Raw genomic sequence first — 20,628 nt, forward strand, 5'->3', positions numbered from 1 at the left:
TTGTTGGTCCATTTCAACTTTGAGTACAGCTCCCTCTCTCTCCCACCAGTTGCTAGTTTGTTAATATGAGAGGAGCCTTTTGTGAGAAGTGAAGGGTGATAAACTAAATGAAGAGTTTACTCACAAGAGAAACTGTTATTTGGAGGGGTTTCTGTAATCGTATTTAAATACCATTCAAAACCTAACAGAGTTTGGTTGAGTAGTTATAAAATGTATACTGTGGGAGTATCTGAAAGGGATATCTAACACACAGTTGTTTATCTTTCTTCATTTCTGATAATTGTGAGGATGTGATAAAAGGAAGATCACTGTAGGTATGAACAAATACAAAGAAGGAAATGAAAGGACTTTTGTTTTTAATGGGACCAAGTTAGTGATTAGGATTTCTGTTAGATCAAGAAACTAAAAAAGCAGTGAACTATCTTGTTGCTGCAAAAGTTGAAAAAAGAAGAAAAATGAAACATCAGAATTACATTTCTTACCTGGGAACATTAGTTATTGACCTGTTGAGAAACTGTAAACCTACCTCTTGTCTTGAATTTTAGGATGTGAAATAGGTTCTGTGATTCATGTTAAAATAATTCGTTTACACTAAGTGGTGAACTACTGGCAAATTTCTTCAGATGAGTGAACCCAATTAGGAGAAATACAGAATAATGACAGGAAAACATATGTTACAGAAGACTGTGACACTGTACCATTTACATTATTTATGTTCTTGAAAATTACAGTATATGGTATATTTCTAAAAAAACAATGCTATCCTGTATTATAAAGTAATCATGATAAAAGTTACTTATAGTTTATTTAATATTTAAGTCTTGTTTGAAGTTCATTGTAGTATACTTTGAATTATAAAATTTATCTATTTAATCCTGTAGAAGTTTTCAGGCTTTGCTGCTGTTCAAAGAAAAAGTCTAGTTTTGAGTTGAAAGGGCACCAAAGTATACGACTGTTCCTACCCATCTTTAACATGATTCACCTTCTACTGCCCTTAGTTAGTTGTGCTAGAAACTGGGATGCTTTTTCAAAATTCTTTATAGTGCTATTTTATAGTTCAGTTATTTTATGCATTGTAGAATATGTGGTATTCCAACTGTTAAATAAATGTTGTTATAATGTTCTTGTTCTGCTTGCTTTGCCTTCTTAATGTATGTGCTATCAGAAAATACAATAAAAACCCTGAAAACATTTCACTCATTAGGCTATAATCAAATCAAATTATAAAAGAAATAGTTCTTGCCTTTACAAAGGTTATAAAAAGAACTTTTGGACAAATTCATAGAACTTACATATCATTTTATCTGAAATTCTAACCTATTTCTAATGTTCTTGGTGAATTAATGACAATGCAAAAATAAGAAAATAATTCCTTATAACAATAATTAGAACATTCTAGGCATCATGTTAGTACAACATTCTTTCTAATGTTATATTTTAGGAAGTACCGGTGTTGAACCAAGGTACATAGTCATCTCATTAATTATATAGGCACATTGATCTGTGAGTAGAAAGAGTAACAATAATGCTTAGACATTACATACGTGCCAAAGCATTTTTCTAAATCCTTTAAATGCACTTTATCATTTATGTGGACCATAGCATATGAGGTGAACACTACTAGCTTAGTTTCTGGTATTCCAGAAAGTATGTACAATAAAGAACTTCACAACCAACTGGATTTCGAGGATACAATTAAAATCCTGGCTCCTTATTTGTTTTGTGTTGTCAAAAACTTCCTGCTGAGAAATTCAGGTTTTGACTCATACATTTCTGTGTACTTATAGGACCATTTTTAAAAATTGTAATTTTAACTCTTAAGTATGATGTCTAATATCCTGGTAAGATATTTGTTGTTGTTGTTATTCTTGTTGTTGTTCAATTCATGTTGAATACGTCAAAAATTAAAATTAAAATGTGTAACAGAATAATAGGAAACTTGGCCATTTTTTTTTTTTTACTTCTAGTTGAAAGTTAGTGTGACCCATACCACTGTATTACAACATAAAGAAAACAAAACTCTTATAAAGTATTTAATAATGTAGAGTAACTTAACATTACTTGAATTTTTGTTTCATGTTTCTAGTTACTTGAAGAAAATGCGAAAAACTTCTATGTTATATTTAAGTAAAAATAATCAAATAAATTATGTTACACAAGTTTGATACATTCTGTCTTTCAGGTGCAACAATCGAACACAGTGTATAGTAGTTACTGGGTCAGATGTGTTTCCTGATCCATGTCCTGGAACATACAAATACCTTGAAGTCCAGTATGAGTGTGTCCCTTACAGTAAGTATGCAGTTTATATTGTTTTACACTTTCCCCAGCATTACTCGTTGATGCTGAAAGACTACACATGTGAAAGAAGCATATGTTTATGGCCTACACAACCATTATGCATGCAGAGCACTAACAGACTTGGGCCTCCAATTAGCTTCATGAAGTGTGGAAGGAAGCCATAGTGTGATGCTGGCCAAGTGTCTGTCTGTGTTCTTAAGTGTTTGGCTTTTAAGGCTAGTGTTTTTCCAGAAAACAAACTTGAATTAGCTATTCAATACGGCTGATAGAAATCTGTACTTTTGCCCAATACCAGTTGCTGACAAATTGGTTTGGCTCACAGTTTTCTAAAGAAGGAATTGACTTCGGTTTTAATCGTGAGCTACTTGAATGGCTACCTGCTGTTGTAGTAACTTTAGTGCCGAGTAAAAGCTACCATTGCAGTAACTGAGGCAAGTGCTTTACTTTTTGTTCTGTTGTCTTTAAGGGAGCATTTCTTTACGGGATTCAGTGATGAAATCTTAATGCTTAATAAAATAGTTAGATATAACATAACCTTGCACATGTTTCTATTTTTAATTTTTTAGCATCATTGTTAAGATCCTACAGACAGATATTTAAAATTCAATTGAAAAGTTTGTAGGTAGGCTTCGGCCAGTAGTCAAATTTTGTGTAGTTTTCCTTCTAATCTCAGAATTCGTACTTCAAAATTGTATTCTGTAATTTCAATTTTAAAAATCTTAGCATTTTAGGCAACTTAAAGTTTGAATATTACCTGATTTTCATAAGCTAGTTTGATAGTATTGTTGTCTTCTTTGCTTTTTAAATTATAGGAAAGATAGAGATGTCATTTAGTCGTTAGTTCATAGGCATTTGAATTATGTTTATCAGCAATTTTGCTGATTTGAGACAGTTTTTGTACACTTTCCTCCTTTAATAAAAAAGGATTTGCCAAATAATGAAATTGCTCTTTACAGAACCTCAAAAGCTAGGTCATTAATTCTGACAGATGTATATGTTCAAGCTATCAATATTTCTAAAACCAAAGGGCCAAATTCTGATAGATCTGCTATGTCCGGTATGGTAGTAACACATTCTGACACATGCTGTGAAGGCACTCTCCATCTTTTCTCTGACACAGTTTTGACAAATTGGCTTTTTGTGTTATCAGTTAAAGGCCAAACACAGATTATCTTTTCATCCCTGCTCTGTGTTCCTGTGTTACTGTGAAATGGATGCTTTTTATGTTTTCAGTATTTTCTATACCATTTGTAGGATTGGAAGCCTACTGAGTACACTGATCTTTATATCATTTCTCCTGTGTAGTGTTGGTGGCTTACGTAATCATTCTCCTGTGCCACTAGAGGAACATTGTATTCTTTTGACCTAACCAAAATTTTGTTCCATAAAGTCACTTTCACTTGAATTTAGCATGATTTCTGTCCTCAAATTAGAGAAGAAATACAGCATCCATTCCCAAACAGTGGAATCAGTCAGAGCTGCCAAGAATTGTCTTTCTGGAGCCAGTTCCTGTAACCTAGTCTATAGACCAAGAACAGTGTTAAGCAAATATTATTTTCAGATTCATAAGTTATTTCTTGTGCTGTTTAAGAAAGGAAAATGTGGATATCTTCTGGAACATCTAACTTGCAAAATTTTACTTTTTCAGTTCTCCAGAAGTATTGTACATTGTGCACTAAACTTGCAAATAGCTATACTCAGAGAAGTATTTTTCTTTTAGATTCTGTCTTTTAATTTTAAAAAATCAGTAATTAATTTGCTGTTACCTTTCTAGATGTTTGCACGAGGCAAAAATAAGTCTATGGTTTTTTTTATTTTAATCCTTGCTAAAGAATAAAAGTAATTATAATTCCTATATACTCTACAGTAGTGACACTCTATAAATTGCACGGTTTCAACTAATATTAAAATATAATGCAAAGAGTCTTAAGTTATTCTAATCATATGTAGGACAGTGTCTTACCTCTCTTTCTCATTTTCTTCAACTTTTGTTTCTTTGTGCCTCTGTCCATTGTATTCATTCCTTATACTTTCTTTTTTTTTTTTTTTGAGATGGAGTCTGGCTCTGTCACCCAGGCTGGAGTGCAGTGGCGGGATCTCAGCTCACTGCAAGCTCCGCCTCCTGGGTTTACGCCATTCTCCTGCCTCAGCCTCCCGAGTAGCTGGGACTACAGGCGCCCGCCACCTCGTCGGGCTAGTTTTTTTGTATTTTTTAGTTGAGACGAGGTTTCACCGTGTTAGCCAGGATGGTCTCGATCTCCTGACCTCGTGATCCACCCGTCTTGGCCTCCCAAAGTGCTGGGATTACAGGCTTGAGCCACCGCGCCCGGCCCTTATACTTTCTTTTATTGTGAGCCTTTAACTTTCACTTTCTCCTTGATTTAGTAGTGTTTTTATATTTTATAATATTTGCATACCTCTTTTACACGTTACTTAGTTGATAAAATTGTCACCATCAGATAACATTTATTATGTATTTTTTACCACTTGGCTTTATACTGGTTTCTATTCACAGTAAATCCTCCAGGATCTTATATATTCCAATTAAGTCCTATTATAAAACAATTTCAGAAAATTTTCATGACTTCTGAAATTTTTAAAAGAAATTTGCTCAACAGAGAACATTAGAAATGCTGTTACTTTAGTATGTTTATGAACGGCACATGCATTATATGTGATGCTTGTACTTGTCCAGTTAATATCCATGTCAAAAGTGTATGTATACGGGGTATCCATTATTGCCAGACTATTAGGAATTGCGTATATTTATATTTGAAAGAAGTCATAAAGATCTTGGAGGATAAAGGAGAGTAATCAGATCAGAATTTTGCATCCTACAGGCAGGATTTGGTTTTCATTTTTGTACCTCTTATTTCAAAGTATCATTGTAAAAATACTGTAATATTAACCACAAGTTTTATTTAATATGAAAAATAGCCATTCTTATTGATTAAATTATTATTAATGAATAAACATGTAAGATTATTCAGTGAAATCGTGTGTCACTTCACATACAGAATATGTCGGCTGTGTAGTTAGTGTGGGTTAATTTCTTGTCTTGCATATCCATGTAGTCCTCCACTCATGTTGGTGGTTCATATACTTGTATGTTTGGTCTGTAGAAAAGTAAGTGTATTGTTAATTCATGCAGTCTCTTAAGACAAGTTGTGGTATATTTTTGGCATGTGATAGAGAATGCTGATTATATTAATTTTATTGTATTTTTGTACTCTTCTACTGATGAATTTTGGCTGCTTTGACAGATGTCTGGCATTTTCATAAAAATAATAATGTTTTTTGTTGTAAAGAGCCATATATTCCTTGTATGATTCATTAATCATCAAAGGTTTATAATATTTTTAATCTTTACTTTTGAGTGTTACTTACTTTTCAACAGAATTATAACACATATACAATATATAATTTATATTTATTTTCCTTTAATATGTGATATCAAATCTCATGTAAATAAAGACTTTGATATTCTGTTCACTAACTACATTGTAATTTTAGTTTATCAAATAGTAAAATTTAGCCATTTTCTTTTTTTCTTTTTCTTTTTTTTTTTGAGACGGAGTCTCGCTCTGTCACCCATGCTGGAGTGCAGTGGCCGGATCTCAGCTCACTGCAAGCTCTGCCCCCTGGGTTCATGCCATTCTCCTGCCTCAGCCTCCCAAGTAGCTGGGACTACAGGCGCCCACCACCTCGCCCGGCTAGTTTTTTGTACTTTTTAGCAGAGATGGGGTTTCACCGTGTTAGCCAGGATGGTCTCGATCTCCTGACCTCGTGATCCACCCGTCTCGGCCTCCCAAAGTGCTGGGATTACAGGCTTGAGCCACCGCACCTGGCCTAATTTAGCCATTTTCAATGAATGGAAAACAAAATATACTTTCTACATCTTTTATTGAACTTGTTTTAAGTTCTTTTTAAAATAAACATTTTAAAATGTATTATTTCCATCCTTTACATTTAATTTATTTCAGTAAAATTATCCTTTCCTTAGGGGAAAAAAGTGTACAGCTGTATATAAATGTAGTTTGAGTAGTCACAATGCTAATGATTTCTCTTATCCTCATTTTCTCACCACGCCCTTCCATTATTGATTCTAAGCAGGTATAATATTGCTCTTCGCTGAGGAGTAATTTTAGGACTAGTGGTTTATACAAAAGTGTTGTTTTCAAGACAGTAATGTTGAATTTCTTGTTTTTCAGATGTAGTCAGAATTACACATTACAGAGCAAGTATGTTTCCTGAAAGTGGTTACATAGACCAAGTTGATTGGGGAAAGTTGTAGCTTAATGTGGAAAGTTGTTGTATGCCATTCCTATGGCAAAAATGTCCGTGTGATGTTTTTTTACTGTAGGTGTTTCAGAAGGTCAACATTTAGTCTTAATGAATTATTGTAATTTTTTATAATGAATCAAACTAAGATCTTAATAAAATGTACACTACTCTGTCTGAGTACATTTTGGAAATGCAATATTAGCACATCCTAATGCATTTTAGCAACAGAAAAGGGAGAAACAGACACCATGATGTCTCAACATTTTATGAATTTCAGGCAACATACTTCAGACCTATATACAATGTAAAGTATTTTATGGTTTGTAAGTATTAGAATACTGTTTACCAACAAGGATCTTACATAGCCCCCTTCCTAACTGCATAATCCATTTCTTGAAACTGTAGTTTTGTTTTGTTTTTTTCTCATATAACTCTACTAATCAGGTTTGTTTTATGAAAGCATTTACTTTTTATAAGGTCTGTGGAGTCAAGGTATTTGTTTTGAATGCTCAGTATGGTTGTTGTTGCATGCTAGCTTGCTTTCTGTGTAAATTTATGATGGTAGAATTGTCATAATAATCTAACCATAATTCTTTCTTCCTTTTTCTCCTTGCCTACTGTGCTTGCTTTTCCCTTGTATGTATTTTGCTTGCTTTTTTTATAGACTTAGTATTACAAGTTTGAGATATATAATATAGAAAATTTAATCAGAACTTTATAATAAAATATATGTGTAAACCTAAGTAAATATACTAGTTCTTAGTGGGGAAGAAAGGTATTACCTTACCCTACTCTTCAAAATCTCTACTGGTGATGGGGCGATATTTATATATTCCTAAAGAGGAGGCTTTTTTAATGGTTAAAATTTATCTAGGAATAGAAAATAATAGAAAAACAATTGAAACATACTGAGATGCATAATTATATATTTCTTCTTAGTAAATATCTATGAAAAACATGTAACCACATCAGAATTAAATTTGATCTAAACTCCAAAATTAAGTTGTGATTTTTATAAATGTATTTTTCTATTGTTATGCTTATCTAAAATTAGTTTAATAATTGAGTTCACATAAAATAAATGGGGATGATGTAACTATGCATGCATTTATGTCTATATCATACATATAGAAAGTAAAACTTGGTAAGAATGCTGAGTGACTTTGGAAAGGCAAGAGTATGTATACCATGCATTAGTGAAGAGTTTCATTATTTATTCAGGTACACTAAGTGAAACAACATGCCAACATATTTGTATTGCCTCCTTAATCTCCTAAAATGATTGATCTATGTTCTTTTATGTAACTTTAGAATCTTTCTCCTGCTAGGTTTTCCTGTTGTGTGTTTCTCTTTATCCAAAGTAGTACAGCTCTTATTCTTCCTGTATTTAGCATCTGTTACGAATTCAGTCTTAGACTAATAGTCAATTTATTTTAATCTTTTTTCTTTTTTCCTTGCACCTTTTTTATTTTTCTTCCGATGCTTAAAATAGAAGTGGAGCAAAAAGGTAAATAATGTATACAGTCTGAACCCCAGCTCCCTGTTATGTGCCTTCTGGATGTTAACCTCCTCCCTCCCCTCTCCCCACAACACTCCTGTATTAAAATAATCAGCAGGATCTCATAAATGCCACCTCATAAGGAAGTCAACTGTTTACAATGAAATTGTATGACTGCTAAATCTGGTGATGGGGTAAAAATTTTGAAGTCGGCGAGGGGGAGCTGCCCTTTCTCTGTTTCTTTTTTACCCTTTATCTCTTTTTCTGACACCCTTGGATATTTTCTTATAATTAAAGTGTCATCTTGCCTGGCTTCCAGAACCCTCTCCATAGCATGCCATGGTTACAGGGTCTCCTGATTGTTTCATCACTGCTTTTCTTGTATTTACTTTTCTGTGCTCCTAATTGCATTTTCCGAATATTTATGTTCCTCAAATTGAAGCACCTTTGTTTTCAGTCTAACTTATGTAAAAGTTCTAAATAAGTCTTCACATTGGATTTTCTGTTTTATTTGCCTTATTTCATAGTTTTGCTTTTGGGGGCTCATAGGTGAAGTAGGAGGTTGAAGGGTATAATGTTTGGAATAAAATAAAATATATACTGTTGTGCACAAGCTCAGACTTTTAAAACATAGGTTAACAGATTATAAAATGAAAACATAGCAAAAAATTAAATTGTCAGACCACTTACAAATGATCTTAAACTTAGGCTTTTGCTAGTGAAAATAAACATAAACTCCAGTTACTTTGTACCCTGATGCACTTATTATGCTAACTTTAGAAAATAAGGGTAGTATTTGTATTAAGTATAAATTTTGGTAAAATTGAATGCTAATAATATGAATTTTTCCCTTTTGATTTGTGACCACTGAAACGTGTTTACCTGTGTAATTTTTTAACTTGGTTTAATTTTTGTCTTTTCTCTGTAACTGTTAGTTTTTGTGTGTCCTGGGACCTTGAAAGCAATTGTGGACTCACCATGTATATATGAAGCTGAACAAAAGGCAGGTGCTTGGTGCAAGGACCCTCTTCAGGCTGCAGATAAAATTTATTTCATGCCCTGGACTCCCTATCGTACCGATACTTTAATAGAATATGCTTCTTTAGAAGATTTCCAAAATAGTCGCCAAACAACAACGTATAAACTTCCAAATCGAGTAGATGGTACTGGATTTGTGGTATATGATGGTGCTGTCTTCTTTAACAAAGAAAGAACGAGGAATATTGTGAAATTTGACTTGAGGACTAGAATTAAAAGTGGCGAGGCCATAATTAACTATGCCAACTACCATGATACCTCCCCATACAGGTGGGGAGGAAAGACTGATATCGACCTAGCAGTTGATGAAAATGGCTTGTGGGTCATTTATGCCACTGAACAGAACAATGGAATGATAGTTATTAGCCAGCTGAATCCATACACTCTTCGATTCGAAGCAACGTGGGAGACTGTATACGACAAACGTGCCGCATCAAATGCTTTTATGATATGTGGAGTCCTCTATGTGGTTAGGTCAGTTTATCAAGACAATGAAAGTGAAACAGGCAAGAACGCAATTGATTACATTTATAATACTCGATTAAACCGAGGAGAATATGTAGATGTTCCCTTCCCCAACCAGTATCAGTATATTGCTGCAGTGGATTACAATCCAAGAGATAACCAACTTTACGTGTGGAACAATAACTTCATTTTACGGTATTCTTTGGAGTTTGGTCCGCCTGATCCTGCCCAAGGTAAGAATGTTTACTTGCTAATGCTTATGTCATTTTGTGAATAGCATTTTTTTTTTTTAAAAAAAAGACTTCTTAATTTCTTTTTCCTATTTTCTTCACCTTTTCATAGTTAAAGCACAAAGGACATTGTTGTGGTACATTTTAGCCTTATTATGGTTCGTTTTCTTTTTCTCAATTTCTTCATTTTAATGTTGGCTTCAAGAAATTGTGGCATTATTGATCAGTTTAGTTTTCATTGCTAAAAATATTATACCAACCAGAAATCTGTTAGCAATCTTTTTTTGTTTGGTTGTTTTCCCCTACTTGACTGCTGAATTGATTACAATCTATGTGCAGACCTTTTAACTTCTTGGCGCCAATGGTTAAAGGAAACGTGCGTTAGGAAGTCCCAGGAGAATGGCTGGGCTTGATGTACAATGCCAGGTATATGCGTTCTGAAGTTTTGGTGTATGTTCTCTGAGTAGAAGAGGGAGCCATCCAATATTTTTCTAGATTATCGTGTAAAATTACATGTTTTTATTTTCTGATAAATTAGTGACAGTTTTAAGTCAATATTTCTGTGACTTTAACAATCACATGAACTAAGCTTTAAATGATCCCAAGTGATGACTTACGATGACAGATATGCTAGATTGTGTGATTTATATTCTCTTTATGCAGGATCATTACTTTAGAAAGTAATGCTCAATTTTTGGAAATATACTTTGGTTTATTAAGTGAGTTCAATTTTGTGGGAAATAATTTTTGATGATAAATGAATATTTTATTAAAACAAGATTATCTCATACTCATGATGAAAGAATAACTTGTTAATGTATTATTATAGAACTTGCACTGTTTATAAGTCTTTTATTTGAACAGTGTGTGTTTAAGACCTGAATTAATATCCTAATTTACTGAGTTAATCTTGAAATTATTGCATTATTTCAAAATTTTAGGAACTAGAAAGTTCTTTGGAGTGATTAAATTAATGTCTTCAATAGGGTGGGGCAGACACTAATATCTTTTTTCTTCTACTAAAGCAATGCAAGTACACAAAATTAAATATGTTCATAACAAACACCCCTACATATTTTAAGATATGCTGTTAATCAGTTTTAAATATTGTCATACGGTCAGGACCTCAAAAGCAGAAGTCACAGCTTTTTGTCATGGAATTTCTAATTTAAGTCATTGTAGGATACCAAAATATGTGAGTTTTGTTCATATAATAACAATAATGATCCATTGACTTAGTGTACAGTCCCTTTTTCCCTAAATCAGGTTATGTTTGTATTTTTTGGCTTATAGTTATAGCAGTAATGTTCATTGTTAAATTTATAACAATGAAATCTTCTTTTAGGGCATTGATAGTTTTATTTGATAGTATCTTGGAATCATTTATTTAAAAATGTATACATATGTTTGCTCATGAGGCAGCAGTTTGGTTTGTTTCGTCTATTTCAATTGTTTTTCCAAAAGCTGCTACTACAGTACTGCTTTTTTATCCTATAGGTTTGTCAAAAGGCAAACTTACATTGGCATTGGCTAAAATTATATTGATCCTCATGTTAACCTTTTTGTAGCCTGTATTAGTCTCATAGTTGTTAGATTTGTCTTGGGTAGCAGTAAATTTTTTGTCATCCTCAGAAAAAAAAGAAAGAAAAAAATATTTTACAAATTGCAAATTCATAATCAGGCAACAACTCGAAGAACTGTGAATAAAGTTGAGTATAATTCAGTTCAACAAATAAAAACATTACACATCTACTTGCCACAAAGTACTTCAGTGAATACAAAGACGGTTAGTAATATCATCCTCCATGTGTCGTATATTCTAGTAAATAATTTGATCCATTTCAGATGAAAAGTCTTCGATAGTTTAGATACTTTTGGAAAGAGCAGTTAACAGGCTTAAAAATTAGAAGCTTTGGCAGATGTAGCAACTGTATGTTCCTACAACTATGTTTTATCATCCAAAATAGCTATTCTTAAATAGTCCCAGAATATGAAAATTCATATTGACCCCTTATTCAGCCCTTACTGATGAAAGCATTATCTGACCTAAATTTCTGTCACTGCTGTTTGACCCATATTCATTCTCTCTCTCTCTCTCTTTCTCTCCCCTTGTAATTTATATTATGCTTTTAGAGACTCCCGTCTCTTTCACTCAAGATGTGTGCTACCTATATGCATGTAGGTGGGGTCTTGCAGAACTGTTCTGGCCCACAAATTTAGGTCAAACCAATAAGCCACTGTCCGCTTTTCAGAAACAAGATCCAAGAAACCGATAGAACAGAGCAATCAGAGAAATGAGGTCTTTTGCCTGTCATAAAGCAGTGATTGACTTATTTTGCTGAAATTCATAGTTCAAGTCATCTGTACTGGATTTGCTATCATGTATATGGCCAAGGCATAAATTGTGCTGTAAAATTATCCATTCGTTTTTTTTCGTTATCCATACCATTTTTCATTGTGGACTGTTTAATAATATATTAGCTTCAATACTTTTTCCCATTTATAAATCCAAGCCTTTTCATTCCTAAAAGCACACACATACAATTTTTGTGCTCTGATTTTTTTTTTTTTTTTTTTTTGGTGAATTTTGAGCTTGATGTGATCCCTGCGTAATTCATTTGCTCCACTCCCCTAAACGAGGTCTGGTTTTCCTCTTTCACCTTCTCCCTCTCTGGAATGGCCTTAGAAAAAACCCTTTCCAGTCCTGTTTTAACTCTTTTTCATTTCTTAATCTGGATTGCTTTATATTTACTTAATCTATCTGCACATTTGATATCCCAAATATTATAAAGAAAATGATGTGTTTTTACTTGGCTTTTGGCAGTTCCTCAACGTTTGTGTTAGACTAAGTAATGAGGTGATATACTTCTGTAATACCAGGAAAAATTTTTTATCAAGAGAGCCAGTTTTGTTTATACATAGCATAGAATACATACTTCCGGAAATACCTTTTCACTGATAAAGAATGCTGTGTAAAAGATGATCAGTGTTTTTAGACAGTGAACAGGGACAAGTTGAATAGGTGCTCATTTTTGCTTTACCAAGCTGCAGACTCACTCTAGAGTTCATTTCATGAACAGTGGGTGAGGGTGACTTCTTGGACCTCAGTGAGGAGAATATTATACTTGGCATAAATGGCTATTGTCTTCAAACCCTTTCATGTAGGAAAACCCTGGTAATAAATAGAAGTTCTTAGTACATAACCAGAGTAAATTGAACCATTCTGTATGTGTTAGTTAAAATCTTCATGGGTACTTACTAAGCATGTTTATTAACATCATTTCTTAAGTGTTTTGTTTCTACTCACGTGATAAATGGTAGGTAGAATCCTAAGTCAGCTAATCTGAGTACATGATATGACATCAGGATAAATAGAGCTGTATAAAAAGGGTTTGGATTAGAGTTATAATTCTATTGTGAGTTGTGTTTTCTATTATTATTTATAGGATATTCTTGAGTTTTGAACCTTTTGCTGTGTTTCATTATGGACCTTCTCATTGTTTGTTATTCTAGTCTTATATTTTCTTTCCAAATTGTTATTCTTTTAGAGATTTACACACAACACCATGTCAGTTAAATATTCCCAGATAACTGCAAGGTTACTTGTTGGATGCCATATTTTTCTGGAGTCTATGAAAATCTTTAGGAAAGTAAGATCATAGCATTTAAGAGTATGGGACAGTGACCTTAAATTACTTAACTTCATCGTTCAGTTTCCTTATCTGTAAAAGGAAGATAATTATAATGCCTACTTCATGGAATTGTGGTAAGGATATAATAAAATGATCTGATTGTCCATGAATGGTGATTGGCATAGCACCTGGCACATAAATGCTAAGTCAACATACGCTTTTATCATTACCAGATGCCCTATTGGGGCCATTTCCACCTGTGGAAATAAATAATAATTTTTAGAAATATATCTGCATTTCTTGCCTTCACATGAGAAAAAAAACGTTGCTTTTCTTCTAGTATTGCTAAACTTAAACCTTCCAAAATACCAGAAATTCTGTGTGTCCCTCTAAAAGATTTAGTTTTGTCACTTAAGCTTTACGATCATGTTTCTCTTCATGATATCCCAGTATTTTACTCATTTATCTTTGAAGAATAAGTTGATTCCCTTTAATCTATTTTGGTGATCAAAAGGTAAAAAGGTGGCTGGGCACAGTCGCTCACGCCTGTAATCCCAGCACTTTGGGAGGCCGAGGCAGGCGGATCATGAGGTCAGGAGATCGAGACCATCCTGGCCAATATGGTGAAACCCCGTCTCTATGAAAAATACAAAAATTAGCTGGGTATGGTGATGAGTACTTGTAATCCCAGCTACTCGGGAGGCTGAGGCGGGAGAATGGCGTGAACCCACGAGGCGGAGGTTGCAGTGAGCCGAGATCACACCACTGCACTCCAGCCTGGAGCAAGACTCTGTCTCAAAAAAAACCAAACAAACAAAAGGGTGAAAAGGTATAAAAATAAATGATCAAAAAAACAATGGAAACATGTCTGTAGAATGTTGCATGAAATTTTGCACTTTTAATTGAGGTCTTTTTATTGTCTGTCTTGACTCGGTTATTATGAATCTCGACTAATGTTTAGCTAACAAATCACTAATTGTAGTATTAATACATATTTCAGTGATTAAATGTGTACTAATTAGTACAGTGTTCAGGGATATATCAGAGAGTGTAGCACGCAAGCATTTTGCTCTGCCCCCTTCTTTTTTTTGTTCTGATTCCTGACTCCCCTTTAAGACTTGATTCAGCAGCAGTCATTTGACACTTCTGCAAAAGATTGTGATGCTTTTGACAAATGTTAATTGAGAAAGCACTGAAAGCCTGGCTGCATTGTAATCAAAAGAAAATTACAGAGGTTTAACAAGATGTCAAGCAAGTGCTTTACAGAAAAGATAGGCAGGTTTGAATAGGTTTCTGCAGCAGCTGGCTAGACATGATGTTTGACTAATGTACATAGTCATCTCTCATATGGTCAATAAATTATGCCCTGGAAATAAAACACATGCTTTAGAAGTTTCTCTTGAGATAGAGGGGGGAAAGGAATAAAACATGTATAGTGTACTTATTGATAACAAGAAGTATGTAACTACTAAAGAACTAGAAACATGTCACACTACTTTTTCGTCATATACTCTCAATAGTATCAGAATTATGTAAAGAAAGATTGATGGACCAGAGCTTAAAATAGTAAACGTAGCAGTGATAATATGAACATGTTTTCTAATAAATTCTAATATCATAGCTTATTATCACGTATAGATAAAGTATAAAAATAAGTTGATATTTTTTAAGATGATATGAAAACATAGCTATTTTTCATTTGCTCTACAACAATTTAAATTTAAGGCATCATATATGTAAGGTTTTAAATGCCAATAATCTGTAAATGTTGATACAACTTTTGTGTGATTTCGTTCAACAATTTTTAAGTGGTAGTATTAAATTTTTACTGACAGATTTTTGTTGTTTAAATTAATTCAGTGGTGATTAATGGAGGAAAGGAAACACTGAGCTCCATTATTTCTTAAACTTAGTGGATTTAGCAGTTTGGTGGTAACATTGGAAGGCAAAAATAACCTTTAAAAATAGTGAAAACATTTTTGCTTTTAAATGTGTAATGATAGTTCTTTTATATTCTCTGTTAAGGGTCACTAAGATATGAAGGGTTGTTTTGAATTAGGCATGATTTGATCTGATGCTTTATCTTGGTAAGAGATTCCACCTCTGACTGCAACTAGCTGCTGCTTCATACCTACCTTTTCCAAGGAAACGATGCCGAAGCCTGAGATGTTTCCTTATTAAACAGCGCAAGCATGCCAAGCTTATCTTCTGTTTGGATCTAATCAGGCATGCTGATCATGCTCAGGCAAGAACGGCTGCTGGGTGGAAAGATGTCACAGTATTTATTTTCTTGCAATATGTAAAGTGGGTGACTTTAAATTTTTTTATCGTCCTAATTATATATAATCATCACAGTTTTATTAATGCTTTGATTTTGATTGCTTATAGAATGTGAGTTTATACAATAGAATTTTTCTAAATTAAACTGTCCCACATTTCCTGTTAAACAGTATGTGATGAAATTATACTTAAACTGTATTATCACATATTTCATTGAGAAATAAATCTAAGAGTCATACAGCAAATGCTATAGTAAAGCCTAAACTACCTACCTTCTCTTAGCCATCAGTATGAATAAATTGGAACATATGAAAAGATGTATTCTTACTCACGAGTGATACTGTCAGTAATTCTCATTTCCTTGGTTTGGAGACAGACGGAGGGTAGGGTTTTGTGTGTGTGCGCATGCACACATTCCACGTGTGCGTGGCTGTATGTGAGCGCAAGTGTGTGTTTGAGATTAATATACTCATCTTTTTTCCATAGTGCCTACCACAGCTGTGACAATAACTTCTTCAGCTGAGCTGTTCAAAACCACAATATCAACCACAAGCACTACTTCACAGAAAGGCCCCATGAGCACAACTGTAGCTGGATCACAGGAAGGAAGCAAAGGGACAAAACCACCTCCAGCAGTTTCTACAACCAAAATTCCACCTGTAACAAATATTTTTCCCCTGCCAGAGAGATTCTGTGAAGCCTTAGACTCCAAGGGGATAAAGTGGCCTCAGACACAAAGGGGGATGATGGTTGAACGACCATGCCCTAAGGGAACAAGAGGTATTTTCTATAAAATACCATGCATACATTTTTCAGTTTAGTAACTAGGTTCTGTATTACAATGAAGTGATTTTATTTGAAGAAAGTGATGTTTACAGTAGCTAACTTTTTTTTGTGCTTTGGTAATATAACATCTATGGACAAAGTTTTTTAAAATGTAGAAGTCATTTAAGATCAGGCACTATAAATTACCTCTCCCTTTCAGAGACCTAGGTCAAGCCTGAGATTTTTGCCCCAAGACTCTAGTGAGTCTTCCTTACAGCTGCCTTTCTCATTATAAGCATCACTTTGGATGAATCCCAAGAAAATCAAGGGCTTTTTGTTTGTTTGCTGTAAATATATGATATTTCTATGCTGACTTCATATTTACCATTTATAATCTGCATTATACCCTACTTTTTGTCAGTTATTGTCAAATACTTGCATTAGAGTTTAATTTAACACGCAGAGCAGGATCATCATAGCTGATTTCCCGAATGCATGCAGAAAAATGGTTTCAATTTCACTGTTGTTTTCTACATCTGTTGTAGGAACTGCCTCGTATCTCTGCATGGTTTCCACTGGAACATGGAACCCTAAGGGCCCCGATCTTAGCAACTGTACCTCACACTGGGTGAATCAGCTGGCTCAGAAGGTTGGTTGGAACCTTTTAATATGACACATTTGTGATTTAGGGCATTAACTTCTAACATAAATAATTTAGCTTTGTGTGTTAAAACCAGGTTTATTGCTCTTTGTTCAGTATAAAAGTAAAAAAAAAAAAAATTATGCATAGTTTTGTCTGTAAACTGTTGACTGAAAGTTACATATGTTTGGGGGTATCCTGTTCTCTTTGTTAAGGTTTTTAGTGAGTACATGCTTGTTAATTTCATTCAGATTTAGTTCTGTTTCTTTTGATGTTCATAAGACAAACTGCATTGGCCTATTAAATCAAATAGGGATCATTAAGTTGGCAACTGAATCCACAGAATGCAAGCAGATGTTATATCACACATGATTATGGTAGAATGAGTAAACTACTTTAAAAGGCATTAGTAACTTTAATATTACAGTGTAATGCAATGCCATTTTATTTTCTCCTCCGTCTACCTTTATGACGAATAAACATCAGATAATAACCCTCAGTATAATGCTGATTACATACTGATTTAAATTCTGGATCATTGGAATAAATAAGACTTTAAAATAACAATTTTAAATGGTTGCACTGAAATGAGAGAAATGGCTGAAATTTTTGAGAAAGGATTTTTTTTTTCTTTTTTTTAAATGCCTGGTTCAGAATTGTATGTGTGTGTGTTGATGATCTAAGAGCTTTAAAACTTCTAAGATAAAGTTATCGGTTTTAACTAGTTGGAGAATTTAACATTTGCAGATTTTTTTCACCACAATAAAGATACTCAAGGAGAACTAGAAGCTGTAAACAGAACAAAAAATTTAAATGAGGTAATACAAATTGTCATTTCAGATCAGAAGTGGAGAAAATGCTGCTAGTCTTGCCAATGAACTGGCAAAACATACCAAAGGGCCAGTGTTTGCTGGGGATGTAAGTTCTTCAGTGAGATTGATGGAGCAGTTGGTGGATATCCTTGATGCGCAGCTGCAGGAACTGAAACCTAGTGAAAAAGATTCAGCGGGACGGAGTTATAACAAGGTAGGGAGAAGTCTTCTGTTATTTTGAATTAGACACTTGGTATGGCAGCTCTTGTCTTACAGCAGTTGAGAGCCAAATCTTTGGTCCTGGGGCATATATTTAGAGGCAAAATTTCTAATTTGGTTCATTTTTCCAAGGAAGAGTTACAGTTGAGAAAAGAGCAATGTGTCGTGCCCTCCCAAAAAAGTGTAAATGATGTTAATTACCTGATAGAGATCTTAGTTGGTGCCAAACTTTATCCATCTGATTGTGGTCAATACTGTCAGTTTATAATGCATTATCTGCACTTGGAGAGATTACATGTTATACAGTCGATATACTTTGTATGTTAATACATGGAACTCTTACAGTTGCAGCAAAATTGTGACACATATAGGAATATTAGCCACTGAAATATTTCTTTCAATGGCAGCTTTTGGAAGAAGGACAGGTTGCCGTCTCCAGGAATATATTGTTATCAGTGCCATTAATTTTTCCTATTATGACAAAAGTTGGATTGCTACTTTTCATCACACTATAAGTGTTTATATTAGGCTCATAGGAACCCAAAATCTATGCCTAATGTAGTTCTACCTGGTTAAAAAATTGACTTTTTTTTTTTATTGCAGTATATATTTTGTCTCTTTTTGTCAACATATTTTAGATTAGTATACATAATAAAATAGAATAAAACACTGTAAATAAGCAGTTTTGGTAGTCAGTGCAGACTCAGACTCCAGAGGACTACTGCATATAAACTTCAACCTCTGGAACACCAGCTTAATTTTTGAGGATTTCTTCTTTCCTCATTTTCAGCAGATAAAAATCTAACCTCTGATTTTCTTTTCTTTTACTTAAAAGCTCCAAAAACGAGAGAAGACATGCAGGGCTTACCTTAAGGTATCTCTCCTGTGCTGTCACCCTGCTTTCTCCCTTCTTCAGCTACCTGCCACGCTTTATCATCTTGCTGCATGATCCAATGTATTTCAGTCTTTGATAATTATATAATGTGCCCCATATCAGCTGTACAAATGTTGGCTTTTCACAGGTATATTACTCTCAGAATAAGCAAATGATTTACTTTTAATGATTTCTGCTGTTTTTCCATTCATCCAAAAGTACACGAATTTTAATGAAATATCCTCTTAATTGGAAAGTAATTATGTAGTCTCTTTGTTTCCTGTTGTCATCTCTGTGGATTAAAAAACAACTTGAGTAAAACAGCTATGATATATTCTCGGCAGTTTATCATATCAAAGACTGTATAGTCATAATGTATGTGCATGAAAAAGTCACTGCTTTCTTATCTTTGTGTGGTATACTCTTAAATAAAATAGGCTTTATTCTGAAATTTTTAGGAGTCAGTTCTAGAATCAAGTTGATATGGGGATGGGTTCCTAAAAATGAAACATAAATAATTTGACTGTGATATCTGTATATGTTACATACTGTTTTTTATCAAGCTAATAGGAACAGAAAGTCACTGTTGAGCTCAGAATCCCTGTCCACTCCTGCCGGGTTTTCTCCCTGGTATATCCAAGTAATAGGAAACATGCTGAGGCTAACAGTGGAATTATGCCATAGTGGTTCTGTGTGATAGATCTAAATAATAATACCAACTTGTATTTCGTTTTGTTCTGTGAATTTTAGAAGTTCCTTTTGGGGAAATAGTTATTTTCTAACCTTACTCTTCAGGGGACCATAACAGTGGTAAATCAAACCTTGAAGAACGAATCCATATATTGTGACAGTAAAACAAAATAACTTTTGTACTTTCTTAGACTAGAGATTATTAAAAAGCCATGACTTCACTGATTTTGGTTGGCAAGGTCTAGAAAAAAATGACGTCTCACTAGTTAGTATTAGACATTGTTTTTTTGTTTTTGTTTTTGTTTTTTTTTTTTGAGACGGAGTCTTGCTCTGTCGCCCAGGCTGGAGTGCAGTGGCACAGTCTCGGCTCACTGCAAGCTCCGCTCCGCCTCCCGGGTTCACGCCATTCTCCTGCCTCAGCTTCCCAAGTAGCTGGGACTACAGGCGCACGCCACCACGCCCGGCTAATTTTTTGTAATTTTAGTAGAGATGGGGTTTCACCATGTTAGCCAGGATGGTCTCGAACTCCTGACCTCGTGATCCACCCGCCTTGGCCTCCCAAAGTTCTGGGATTACAGGCTTGAGCCACCGCCCCTGGCCAGTATTGGACATTGTTGAACCTGAGAACTTTACAAGAAAAGGTGTAGTAGGAAAGTCTGTTTTTAGGTAATAATGGTCTGAAAGTCCCCTTTTAGCCTGTTTAATAGGGGCAGAGAAATAACTGCTGAAATCTATAGAATTTTTTAAACTTCGGTGTTCAGTTCACCTTTAAGGTATTAGTGTATGAAATGTAATAATTGGTATGTTGCCCAGGACATATATCTCAGTTGGAAAAGAATAGCTTTTTTTTTTTCCTTTGGCAGAAAGAGACTACTTCAGGAATATGATTAGGCTAATGAT

The 20,628-nt window shown here is 34.2% G+C and overlaps 1 protein-coding gene across 25 annotated transcripts in view; it reads left to right on the forward strand.

The window, feature by feature from the left end:
* Nucleotides 1-20,628, forward strand: part of ADGRL2 (adhesion G protein-coupled receptor L2) — a 684,558-nt gene that overhangs the window by 624,911 nt on the left and 39,019 nt on the right. For 17 of the 25 annotated variants that reach the window (XM_050769910.1, XM_050770082.1, XM_050768737.1 and 14 more), the window contains 6 exons: nucleotides 2,183-2,292; nucleotides 9,019-9,819; nucleotides 16,215-16,508; nucleotides 17,039-17,142; nucleotides 17,974-18,159; nucleotides 19,000-19,038. In XM_050769910.1, the coding sequence (XP_050625867.1) occupies nucleotides 2,183-2,292; nucleotides 9,019-9,819; nucleotides 16,215-16,508; nucleotides 17,039-17,142; nucleotides 17,974-18,159; nucleotides 19,000-19,038 (1,534 nt within the window). The remainder of the gene's footprint in view (nucleotides 1-2,182; nucleotides 2,293-9,018; nucleotides 9,820-16,214; nucleotides 16,509-17,038; nucleotides 17,143-17,973; nucleotides 18,160-18,999; nucleotides 19,039-20,628) is intronic. The other 8 variants (XM_050769187.1, XM_050770705.1, XM_050770780.1 and 5 more) reach the window with 1 other exon arrangement.

Source organism: Macaca thibetana, chromosome 1, assembly GCF_024542745.1.
Source record: "Macaca thibetana thibetana isolate TM-01 chromosome 1, ASM2454274v1, whole genome shotgun sequence".
Lineage (NCBI taxonomy): Eukaryota > Metazoa > Chordata > Mammalia > Primates > Cercopithecidae > Macaca > Macaca thibetana.